Genomic DNA, 13,069 nt, shown 5'->3' with positions numbered 1-13,069 from the left:
ATAAATCACTCCGCCAGGGATGGTACAAGCAGAGGGCAGCCGGAACTAGAATATGTGCAGCGCATTATGCGGCCAGGCTTTATCTACCTGCGCCCCCCGAAAATGGAAATAAAGTCCCTTCAGTTTTTTCACTTCCTGGGCCCCTCTATTGCCCTAATGGGGCCCAGGATTATGTAAGTACACCCTAAAAAGCAAGCAGGAACATGGGTGGTTTAGAAAAACATTTTAATATATTCTGTCAGAATTTAACTATAAAGCTTCCCGGGCCCCCTAGCTGAGCCGGGCCCGGTACATCAGGGCTGGCTGTACTGCCCTATCAGCGGCCCTGGTTACATTTAATGAAGGTACAACTTATTGCTAGGAATGTTTTTTCCCTGTAAAGGTTAACAAAACACTTTAAAATGAGCCTGTGCTTTACCCATGTTAGCCAAGGCAACATATTCTATTATATGCAAATACATACAGCACAAACCCCTAACTGCACACAACAAGCACTTAAGAGGAAAACAAATATAAAAACCCTCAATGGGTGAATAATTATAGCCAATCAAGGCTAAAGCTGCGAACACTTACACCCGCTGGCTTGCAAGTGTTACTCATAAAGATACAAAACAAGGCAGCGCTACATATAAGTGAACACAGTCCAACTATTATAGGTGTGTAATCATAAGCAGTGCATTAAAAAGTCCAATATCTGTTGCACATATAGGTTATTCTGCAGTTGATGCAGTGAAAAACCATCATACACTGTGTTAATTCTCAGTTGAAAAAATGCAATAATGAGCTATCACCATCACATGTGAGAAGAATGGGGATAAAAAAACAAAAAAAAACCCCTTATAAGTGAACTCCTACAGACAATGCTGGAATATAAGCATCAACACCATTTGTGAATAATCTCTCTAAATGTATTTCACCATAGAACTTTATTGCAGCCTGGAAAATGGATCATACGCCGATAGGCTCAGTCCGGAGTGGAAAAAGATGGAACAACATCCCCCCTTTTAGGCCTTGCACTTAAAGTGTCTCTAAACCCTTACAGACCACTTTTACCTACAGGTAAGCCTAGATTAAGGCTTACTTGTAGGTGCAAGAAATATCTCCTAAACCTACACTGTTTAGAAGATATTTCCAAAAGGCGTAGACAATGGCGCACAGGCGCACTGAGCGTGCTGTTACCAACAGCGATCGTGCCCTTAGTGGCTGCACCTGCGCGGGAGTGATGTCACTGAGCCGCAATATGAGAAAGACACTCGGGGAAAGATGGCGGTGGCAGAGGTGAAGAACGAGCACCGCTGCAGGGGCTTCGCTCTCAGGTAAGTAATACATAATATGTATACTAGTTCATTATGCCTTTTTCTTGCAGGGGTTTTTTTTTCAGATTTTTTTTCAAGAGGGTTTACTTCCTCTTTAAAATACATAACAATAACACATAAGCATCTTTATCAAAGCAGTCAGCACGTAACCATATGGGGAGGAACCCAGGCGGCGTCTCCTACCCCAAGCTGCTCGGCTCACCAGCGATGGCAGTAACGGTGTCCCCAATCAACGTGTTGACGTCACAAGTGGTCATCGTTTGGCCCAACCATGATGCGTTTAGTCATCAATGACATTGACAATATTTTTAGATGCCATGGGCACATTTTGTGTATGGACAGGGTCCCAAATAAAGCATTGCCGGAAAATCCCTCATCCATTTATAGAAAGGCGCCCAATTTTGGAGATAGGGTTGTCAAAAAAGTTCTTGACCCCCCCCCCCCCCCCATGAGACCACGCATATTCTGGGATCACGCTGTTTTTTTTTTCATGTAAGAGAAGAAGTGCTTGCTCTCAAGCAAATAGTCCAATTAGAGGACTGACAGAATTCACCTCTAAAATCAATAATAAAACTTTCCAAATCTCTGAATTTATCACATGTAACACTAAACATGTGGTATACAATGGCCATGTAATTTGATGTATGTAGGGCGAACAAAAAGGACTTTAAACAAACGTATTTCAGAACATATTTACAATATAGAGATTGGGTTCAAATATCACAGCGTGTCTTTACACTTTAAGAATCACCACAACCGAGACCCGTCCGGTCTGACATTTTGGGGCATTGATCGGATTCACCCGCATTGGAGGGGGATCTAATTTAGTACGTGAGATATCTAAGAGAAACACAATGAATATTTCTTTTGAATACTTTGACTCCTGGTGGAATGAATATAGAACTGGATAATCAACTGTTTTATTAGTGATTATTGAAGTCATTATCTCACCCCTGTAATACATTTTTTTTGAGGTTAATTAAAATTGTATTGAGGTGGAATAAATATTAGCATGTGTTAAATTTAAGCACGTTTAAGCCCGTTTCAATTACAGCTTTTTATTTGTATAATTTAATTAATTTAAATATGTCCATTGCTCACATTTTTAACCACTTAAGACCCGGACCTTTATGCAGGTAAAAAACCTGGCCAGTTTTTGCATTTCGACACTGCGTGACTTTAACTGACAATTGCGCGGTCGTGCAAAGTGGCTCCCAAACAAAATTGGCGTCCTTTTTTTCCCACAAATCGAGCTTTCTTATGGTGGTATTTGATCAGCTCTGCGGTTTTTATTTTTTGCACTATAAACAAAAATAGAGCGCCAATTTTGAAAAAAAAATATATATATTTTTTACTTTTTGGTATAATACCCCAAAAAAAACAAAAAAAAACAAAACTTTTTTTTCTCAGTTTAGGCCGATACGTATTCTTCTACATATTTTTGGTTAAAAAAACAAAAACGCAATAAGCGTTTAACGATTGGTTTGCGCAAAATGTATAGCGTTTACAAAATAGGGGATAGTTTTATGGCATTTTTATTAATATTTTTTTTATTTAATACTAATGGCGGCGATCAGCGATTTTTTTCGTGACTGCGACATTATGGCGGACACATCGGACAATTTTTACACATTTTTGGGACCAGTGTCATTTTCACAGCAAAAAATGCTATAAAAATGCATTGTTTACTGTGCTCGCCCCCTCCCTTGAACTACAGGAGAGTCAGGACGCCCACGAATACACAGCTCCTTTTCCTATTTGCAATGTAGAGAGCGTCCTGACTCTCCAGTAGTCCAAGGGAGGGGGCGAGCACCACACTCCACACCAGGGAGAAAGCCTTGCATTACTGTGTGGAGTTACAGACAGAAGAACAGGAAGTGAGGATTTCTCAGAAGAAATAAGGACATTTAAAAGCAAAATCGAAGGATGAGGTAAGTGAAGGAGGACTGCACCAAGGTAAAGGAAGCTATTTGGGAAAAAAAAAAATTGTACCTTTACAACCCCTTTAAATACATTTTTATAAACTGAATTACGCTATGGAGTTTCCTTCTTTTTCCACCCCGGAATAAGCCCATTGGCGTATGACCCATTCTCCAGGCTACAATAAAGTTCTATGATGAAATCCATTCAGAGAGATTATTCACGATCGGCATTGATGCTTATATTCCAGGATTGTCTGGTAAGAGTTCATTTATAAGGGTTTTTTTTTTTTTATTCCCCGTTCTTCTCACGTGTAGAGGTGATGGTGACCGATCATTAATGCATTGTACTCCCCAGATTCCATAAATGTAGGAAGGAAACCCAACCAGAACTTTGTCACATCCAAATGAAGCAGTATGGTAGCAAAAGAAAATGTGTACTCATTGGGAAGGCAGCAGGTAAAGGGGTTGTATGGGTTTCGTGTTTTCTCACCTTAATGCATCCTGTGCATTAAGGTGAAAAAACACCTTGCACCCTCTGGCCCCCCAGCCCCCCCCCGTTTTACTTACCTGAGCCCCAAATTTCTGTGGACGCGATCCCGCGATGCTTTGCCCCAGCTCGAGGTGGATCTTCATTGGATGATTGACAGCAGCGCAGCCATTGGCTCCCGCTGTTAATCAAATCAATGACAAATCATTCTTGTTGTGTCAGCTTGCTCTGAAATAACTTAATGTTCTCTCTTTACCCTAAACCTGAGGGTGCCTCTTAAAACCGAGCTGAGGAAACATCTAACCGACACACCTTCCCATTTCTGTACAGTTTTATCAGTAGATTGTATGCCTTGTAAATCATGTAAGCCGTGCCTATGTACACAGTTATTTATTACATTGCTCGTGTTTGCAATAAACAAAGTCGTTGCAAGTTTTAAACTACAAGTTTAATTAGCTCCCTGGTGAGCTATTATACGATTATGAAAACCACCATCCATGTGCAATAATAGAGACTTTAGGCTACATACTAAAGAAAAACATGCAAACCAGTTTATCCCAAAAAATTGCCTTCTTGATCCATACATATGTGTAATAGTCAAATCACCCCAAAGAGGAATCATTGTGGGCTGTTCATAAGTGTATAACCAGAAACAGATACTGTGGAATTGAAAATCAGATGTGTTATCCATTTCCCTCTTTTGCAGATTATAAATTAATGAGCGATTGCTACCGTATTTGCCAGCGTATAAGGCAACTGGGCGTATAAGACGACCCCCTAATTTTTCAGCTAAAATGTTGGTTTTGGGATATACTCGCCATATAAGACTGTGCCATCGCCTCACCGTGCCATTGTCTAACCTCACTTCGACGATCTCCATACCTTATCCCTGGCAGAGTCAGTCAGACTGCAGAGGTCCATTTTTTTTAAAAGCCGCGCCTCCTCCTCGTGGTGAAGACAGCAAGGACCAGTGGGATTGTGCAGCGCGACTCGCGCATGCACAGTAGGGAACCAGGAAGTGAGGCCGCAAGGCTTCACTTCCTGATTCCCTTACCGAAGATAGTGGCGCCTCCACCCAAGGGACAGATCAGCTTCGGGTGCTGACATCGCGGGCGCCCAGGACAGGCAAGTGTTCCAATATCAAAAGCCAGCAGCTGCAGTATTTGTAGCCGACGACTTAATTTTTTGCGGCGGTAAAGAGTTACTAAACCCACGACCGTAAAAGCGGTCTGCATATTCACTAAAGCATGCTTGTTATGCACACTGTGGAACCTACAATTCCTTGAAAAGGTATTCCTACCCCTTGACATTGTCAACATTTTGTCATGTTACAACCAGGGGTCAAGTCCTGGGGAAAAAAGTGTGGGAACTCCCACCCAAAAAAATGCATAATTACTAAACCGCATGTTTTTTTTCTAAATCCCGCGATAACTCGCGGCAGACCTCCGCAATGTCTCCTGGGAACAATGAAAAAAGCTCCCAGGAGACATCGAGGAAGTGACGGAATACCCGCACACTACCCGATGAATCCATATACAGGAATCGGCCAGTAACATAAAGGATTACTAAGGTTCGCCTGCCCCTGACAGTGACTCGAGCTGGGCATCGCCGCTTAGTGAAGGATTGGCTCGGGCGGCTCGGCTGCTCTAGTCCTGCAAAGGGAACCGAGTTCCTGCTGTGAAAAAGTGCAGGAACTCCGTTCCCGCAGGACTTGAGCCCTGGTTACAACCAAAAAGATAAATGTATTTTATTGGGATTTTTAGGTGATAGACCAACTCAAAGTGGCACATAATTGTGAAGTGGAAGGAAAATGATAAATGGTTTTCATTTTTTTTTTTTTACAAATAAATGTGAAAAGTGTGGTATGCATTTGTATTCAGCCCACCTGACTCAATACTTTGTAGAACCACCTTTCGATGCAAATACAGCTTTAAGTCTTTTTGGGTATGTCTCTACCAGCTCTGCACATCAACTCTGAGATTAGATGGAGAGCACCTGAACAGCAATTTTCAAGTCTTGCCACAGATTCTCAATTGGATTTAGGTCTGGACTTTGAGTGAACCATTCTAACACATGAATATGCTTTAATTTAAACCATTCCATTGTAGCTCTGGCAGTATGATTAGAGTCGTGGTCCTGCTGGAAGGTGAACCTCTGCCCCAGTCTCAAGCCTTTTGAAAACTAACAGATTTGGCTCCATCTTCCTATCAACTCTGACCAGCTTCCCTGTCCCTGCTGAAGAAAAGCATCCCCACAAAATATTGCTGCCACCACATGTTTCACAGTGGGGATGGTGTGTTCAGAGTGATGTGCAGTGTTAGTTTTCTACCACATACAGCTTTTTGCTTTTAGGCCAAACAGTTCAATTTGGGTCTCACCTGTCCAGAGCACCTTCTAACACATGTTTGCTGTGTCCCCCACATGGCTTCTCACAAACTGCAAATGGGACTCCTTATGGCTCTCTTTCAACAATGGCCAGATTTGTAGAGTACATGACTAGTAGTTGTCCTGTGGACCGAATCTCCCACCTGAGCTGTGGATCTCTGCAGCTCCTCCTGAATTGCCATGGGCCTCTTGACTGCTTCTCTGATTAATGCTCTCCTTGCCCGGCCTGTCCGTTTTTGGTGGACAGCCATGTCTTGGTAGGTTTGCAGTTCTGCTATACCCTTTCCATTTTCGGATGATGGATTGAACAGTGCTCCATGAGATGTTCAAAGCTTGGGATATTTTTTTTATAACCTAAAAAAACTTCTCCACAGCTTTATTCCTGACCGGTCTAGTGTGTTCCTTGGCCTTCATGGTGCTGTTCGTTCACCAAGGTTCTCCAACAAACCTCTGATGGCTTCACAGAAAAGCTGTATTTAGGTGGACTCCATTTACTAGATGGGCAACTTCTGAAGGCAATTGGTTCCACTAGATTTTAGTTAAGCGTATCAGAGTAAAAGGGGGCTGAACACACCAGATCTATGTGGGTCTGCGTTTTTTTTTCCCTCATTTTAAAGCAAACTGTTGTACGTGTTTTTTCATATGTTTTTCTTTTACAAAAATCAAGATTATATAAAAAAAAAAAAGAAAGAAAAAAAAGGGGGCTGAATACAAATGCACGCCACACTTTTCAGATATTTGTAAAAAAAAGTTTAAAAACCATTTATCATTTTCCTTCCACTTCACAATTATGTGCCATTTTGTGTTCTATCACATAAAATCCCAATGAAATACATTTACATTTTTGGTTGGAACGTGACAAAATGTGGAAAATTTCAAGGGGTAGGAATACTTTTTCAAGGCACTGTAAGGGGTTATTCCTGCGTATTATGTAAAAAGGCAGTTTGATCTTGTCTTCTCTAACCCTCCCCTACTTCCACAGTCCCCAATCCATCTCCTAATAGTACAGAACCTTGGGGGCACTCTGCACATGCTTAGTTTGGTGTGTATTGCTAGATGGTGTTTTTTTTTTGGGAGGGTGCATGTGTTTGGCACAGGGCCAATCAGCACTGTCCAGACAGAGGGTCAGGGGTCCTTCACCCTTATAGGACAGTCAAAGTAGAAGGAAAGCACCTCTTACAAGCATTAACCAGACACTGATAGAAGTGACAAAACTGCTATATACTGCTGATAAGAAAAGATATTGAGAAGGTTATTTTTATTAAAATAACTGCATTTCCATATTATATGTACTGTGGGAGACCAGATATAGTGAATGCAAGATCCTGGGTTTAGCAACACCAAATTTAAGTTAGCTTGTTAGCACAGGAAATAAACAAGCTATTGCCACTTATTTTCAGTAAAGCTCTGTACACACAGTCATTTAAAAAGGTTTGTATAGCCAGAACTTTTATTTGTTAGTTTTGGATAGAGAAGGTAGGGAGTAGAACACCCTAGTAACCATTGTCAGAGTGATCGGAAACCCATAATTTTACATTTGTTCTTAGAACAAGGAGGTGAGGGAAATCATCCATTGGGGAACCAATCTGTTCAGGTTCCTCACTTTGTAAAGATTTCTTTTCATTTCTGGTTGTGTTTCTTGGACAGGAAGTAAAGGGAAATCTTCCCAATAGTACACATACAGCAAAAACAATCAACTGACAAGGGTTTTAGTACTTTCCCCTTCCAACTTAAAAAAAGGTTTCAACTATACATATACTAGACCTTTGCTTGTTACAAATACCCAAACCTTTAGCCTTCAGTTCCGACCCGTGTCTACTTGGATTTTTATGAGCGTTCTGGATGTAGTTTTAAAAAGCATTTAGAATTTATTGCACCGATGCTTTCTAATTAAGGTATACCCTAACACAGGACATCTATGACCCCCCCCCCCCCTCCCCCAACTGGTAGTTGAACCACCCTGCTTGGACAGTAATTGCGGAGCTATATTTAAAATTACTGTGGTTTTTTCCTCTTCTCTTAAAGCGGAGGTTCACCCTAAAAAACATCTATATACCATTACATCCAGCATACGTCCGCCATCTACAGAATGTCGTTTTTTTTTTTTTTTGCCGTACATACTGTTTTATCGTCATTTTCCCCCCGGGTTCCGTTTCCCGCGGGAGTGGGCGTTCCTATTGAGAGGTTAGATGATTGACGTCTGGTGAAAAACTTCCCTTGGCGCATAAGGCGTGTCACCAGTTTTCCGTAAATAGCCGACCTGCGAGTCGGCTCTATATGGCGCCTGCGCAGTCAGCTCTACATGGCGGGCGCAGGCGCCGTATAGAGCCGACTCTCGGGTCGGCTATTTACGGAAAACTGGTGACGCGCCTTATGCGCCAAGGGAAGTTTTTCACCAGACGTCAATCATCTAATCTCTAAATAGGAACGCCCACTCCCGCGGTAATCAGAACCCGGAATCCAGGGGGGAAATAACAATAAAACGGTATGTATGGCAACAAAAAAAAAAACAGCATACGGTAGGCGGAAGTATGCTGGATGTAATGGTATATAATTGTTTTAGGGTGAACCTCCGCTTTAATGCCTTTTTTAGTCTTGCAGTGGTTTATTGCACTGCCTTTTGTTATAAACTTGAATAAAAACTGAATTTATCAAGAAAAAAAAAAGCACATTATGCCGTCTTATATGAATACAGTAGCATAGCATGCTACGCCTTTCCCACCAACCAGGGCTCCCTTTTTGTTCAAACAATGTAGTCTACAACCACGTTTTAAAGAAGCTGAGGACATCATAGGCAGCAGTAGAGACCCATATGGGACGGCATAGTGTTCTTTCTTTTGAAAAGCTCAACTTACACTTTAAGTACACCTCAGTGCTGCTCTTTAGTCTAGCATAAGCAAGAAGATGCCCATGACTATGTGCACTGGGTCTTATACTGTAGTCACTAGTCTTTACCAAAGCCAACACCTTTTAGAAAGTTGACAAAATAAATGTTAAAGCAAGCTGAAATGTTTCTATACATTTTAACAGAGTTTACCTTTCCTTTCTTGAGAGCACTGTAGACATCTTTATACTGCTGATATTTTTCCAGCTCTGCTTTTACAAGCACTTGTCGTATGTGCATGACTTCTTCTACGGTGAGAGCAAGGCATTCAACTGGATAACAAAACTCCTCCTGAAATTGAACAGCCTTCATCAAAATAGCAAACAACATCATCATCATCATCAGCTACAAGGGATACAAAGACCTTCAACCAAGCACCTCTGTTAGTAGTAAAGAGATCTAGGAGAGCACTGACTGAAAATACCTGGGTATAAACCAACTATTGTTTATCAGTACATAATGAAATGGAATAGATCATCGAAAGAATATCTTTATAGCTCCTCTGCAGTACGATAGAAAACATTTTTAAATTTTTGGGAATATTTTCATATATGTTGTTTTTGACATAATATTCATAATAAATAATATGAGGTGGCCATTGCAGAGCAGTTAAAGGAAAGGGTTAGTAAGAAAATCAAATATGGGGATTTTATGCTGTGGTGGAATGGAACTTACCTGCCCCTTTAACAAATATACATTTAATTTTATTGCATCAAAGCATTTATCAATGCTGATCCTCAAAGAAGCCACAACAACATGTGCTAAGAGGTATTTCTTAGTTTTGGATTTCTATTAATCTGCTCCCTCAATGGGAAATTAACATATTATGAGCCATTTGTGGCTAGCAGAGGACTAGCATTGTAAAGAACTTATATAGGAGACCACGTTAATGTATCAATTGCATTTTTATTAAGAAGCCCATTTATAAAACATGAGGAAAATCACAGCTGCCTTTACACTAAGCGTACTGCATTATTGGATTTACACTAGGTTAAATATCAGAAGTGCTCCTGTAATCCTACAATAACTTATGTCTGATAAATTTTTTTTAACTAAAAATTGTGATCGCACAATTCCCCTAAACATATTGCATATGGGTTGGCAACCCATGGCCAGGGTGCCAAAATTTTGCAAACTTCCAATAAAAACTTCCAATAAAAAAAAAAAATAAGAAAAAAAAGCCGATAGCAGCCCATATGCCATTATTCAGCACCATACAGGCATTTCTAAAATAAAAAAAGGGGGGAAAAATCACAATTAAATAGGTCCCACTCCCAAAGCATTATCCTATTGTCAAAAGACAATGGGCGTCTAAGGCCCCGTACACAGGACCGGATCTATCCGCTGGGATCAGTTCCAGCAGAAAGATCCGGTCGTGTGTACGTCCGAGCGGACATTTCCCAGCGGATAAAAATCCAGCCGACGGATTCCCAGCGGATAAAAATGTCTTAGCATGCTAAGAAATCTATCCGCTGGAATCCAGTCCAGCGGACTTATCCGGTCGTCTGTACAGACTCACCGGATAAGTCCATCCGATCCCATCCCTCGAATGCGTCGTAATGATTCGACGAATGCGTGGAAGTATTTACCTTCCAGGGTCGCACACGTCGCCGCGTCATCGTCGCGGCCACGTCACCGCGGATGTATTCCGCGGGGATTTTGATCTGATGGTGTGTACAGCCATCAGATCAAAATCCGCCAGAGGATTTATCCGCTGGAAACGGTCCGGCGGACTGTTTTCAGCGGATATCCTCTCGTCTGTACGAGGCCTAAGAGTTCAGGGTAAGTTGCCATCTCTGCCTCTGGTGAATTTGTAAAGGGGTGCTTTAAACCCCTTTATTGTTCACCAACTGAAAAAAAAATCTGAAAAATATAAATAAAGTCTGCAACTTTTACTAAACTATAGTAACCAATCAGCTTCCAACTTCAGCTTGTACAATTAAGCTTTCCAATAAAACCTGGAAGCTGATTGGTTACGATGCTCAGCTGTACCAGATTCTGTGTGCACCAGTTTTAGTAAATCTCACCCAATGGGTCCATTTGGGGGGGGGGGGGGGGTGTTTACTGGAGCTTAAACCTCCACAACGACTGAGGCTCTATTCATACCTATGTGTTTTGGTTATATGTGGGTGTGATATGTTGTAAATTTTAGGTGTGTTTTGCATGCATTTTATTCAATATGCAACTTGCGTATTACTGCAAATTGCACTGAAGATGCAGCAAACAAGATTTTGCGCTGAAGCGCCCAAAATACACCTAAAACACACGTGTAAAAAAGGGGGGGGGGGGTGTGTGTAATAAAACAAACTGACAAAAAATATGCAGTTCTGTGCTATAACATTCCTTGCACTGTGCTGATATTCTATGTGGAAAATATACATTCAAAATAATGGACTGCACCCAGTCAAGGGAACAAGGCAACGAAAAAATAAAGTGCCAAATTTTAGATTTCACCCCCTTATAAATAGGCTCTTAAATATGTTACAGTAATGTGTGGACACCAAAGTCACCACAGAATAAAATGCTCCCCCTTTAATAGGAAATCAATACAAGAGGATGATCATATTTATACATCTAAAAGAAAGGCAGAACAAGGCTGTGCAAAAATGGTTTCTTCAAAAACAAATCCTATGTGACTTCTTCAGCTCTGTGCCCTGGAAGTGTTGTATGACTGTTCTGCCTTTAAATTAGACATGGTGATGCTGATATTCAACTAACGCACCAGGAAAACATTAGCATTTATGGATCTCCATTATCTGGAAATAAACCCAATTAAATATTAACTCTTATAGTGCTGGAGAACAGGTGTAATCACCTAACAAAAGGTGCAATCCAATACCACAGGAGTTAAAAGGTGGAAAAAGAAAAATCACCCTGGTTAAATTTGTACATCCTTAAAATAACATACCCCATGGGGTACATCCGTGATCTGGAGTGCCGCCTGCTTTCAGGAAAAACAATATGCAATAAGATGTAACGCTGTGTTGTCATAAGATGTAATACAAACTGAGAAAATCGAGTGAATTACATTTCAGATTTATTTTATTTATTTTAGGCACCATTTGTATAAATCAGCTTTAGGATCTGTTCACGTATATGATTATGGATGCATTGATAAACTTACTGTGTAGTATTGCTCATGAGAATTATATTGAACGGTCTTTACAGTACCAGGTGTGGTTTCATCGAAGACCACCAATCAGGACACAACGGTGACAACTTCATTCTTTTCTAGACTATAGCTCTCTCCCTTAACACAGAGCACTCATTAAATAGGGGAAGCCAACTTTAATAAGTTTTGGGGCTTTTGAGAAAATGTATACACTTTATATACATGTAGAATAAGGTATAGTAAAATAGTCAAAATAGGCAGAAATCTTTACATTATGCGTATATTCATTATAAATGCGCATATTGGTGGCAACAAAAGTGTCTCATTTATCTATTTTTAAGCTAAAATTTCAACTTTGTTTTTTTGGGCAGTTACATGGTCCAGCTTTGACCAAAGCAAGTATGCATTTGCAGTGCCCAGGTACCCTGCTGCATAGTGAACTCTAGAGGTAGCATGCTTAGCTCGAGTGCCATTCACAGAGTGCCATGCATTTTCCGATTGAATGTGGTGGAAAGGTAGGGAGGCAAAATCATGATCTCCTCCTTGGCCAATCAGTGAACATCTTGCATTTATTGAGAAAACTGCAATGTGTCCCAAGAATGGCCCCCTTGCTGAGTAGGCATCCCCTGTGTTCACTATGCTGCAGGGCATGCACTTGCACAGGACCTGGAAAACTTTGGCAATCATTGTAGTAATGGTGACTACTACAGTGATTATACACTTACATAGGGATCCTACAGGTATGACATATGCATACTTACATTGGTCCAAGATGTAAACTATGTCGAAAAAGTTATACTTAAATTTGAGTTTTAAACCAAATAGATTCTATAATTTTTTTTCTTACATGGCTATGGTTGGTTACATTTTTTTTCTTTTGGAAAATACTACATTAAGGCATGCTTACCTAATGCCAGGGTAAATTGCGCTAGATCTTTTGTGATTTCTGTTGCATTTACTGCC

At 40.8% G+C, this 13,069-nt stretch overlaps 1 protein-coding gene across 4 annotated transcripts in view; it reads right to left on the bottom strand.

Annotated features, from left to right (window-relative positions):
* Nucleotides 1–13,069, bottom strand: part of SPIRE1 (spire type actin nucleation factor 1) — a 259,646-nt gene that overhangs the window by 8,880 nt on the left and 237,697 nt on the right. For 3 of the 4 annotated variants that reach the window (XM_040353932.1, XM_040353935.1, XM_040353934.1), the window contains one exon: nucleotides 9,148–9,285. In XM_040353932.1, coding sequence (XP_040209866.1) covers nucleotides 9,148–9,285 — 138 coding nt within the window. Of the gene's footprint in view, nucleotides 1–9,147; nucleotides 9,286–11,902; nucleotides 11,936–13,069 lie in introns of all 4 variants that reach the window. The other variant, XM_040353933.1, reaches the window with a different exon arrangement.

Source organism: Rana temporaria, chromosome 5 (genome assembly GCF_905171775.1).
Source record: "Rana temporaria chromosome 5, aRanTem1.1, whole genome shotgun sequence".
Classification (NCBI taxonomy): Eukaryota; Metazoa; Chordata; class Amphibia; order Anura; family Ranidae; genus Rana; species Rana temporaria.
Note: the sequence above shows the minus strand (reverse complement) of the source record. Positions and strands in the feature narration are given on the sequence as shown.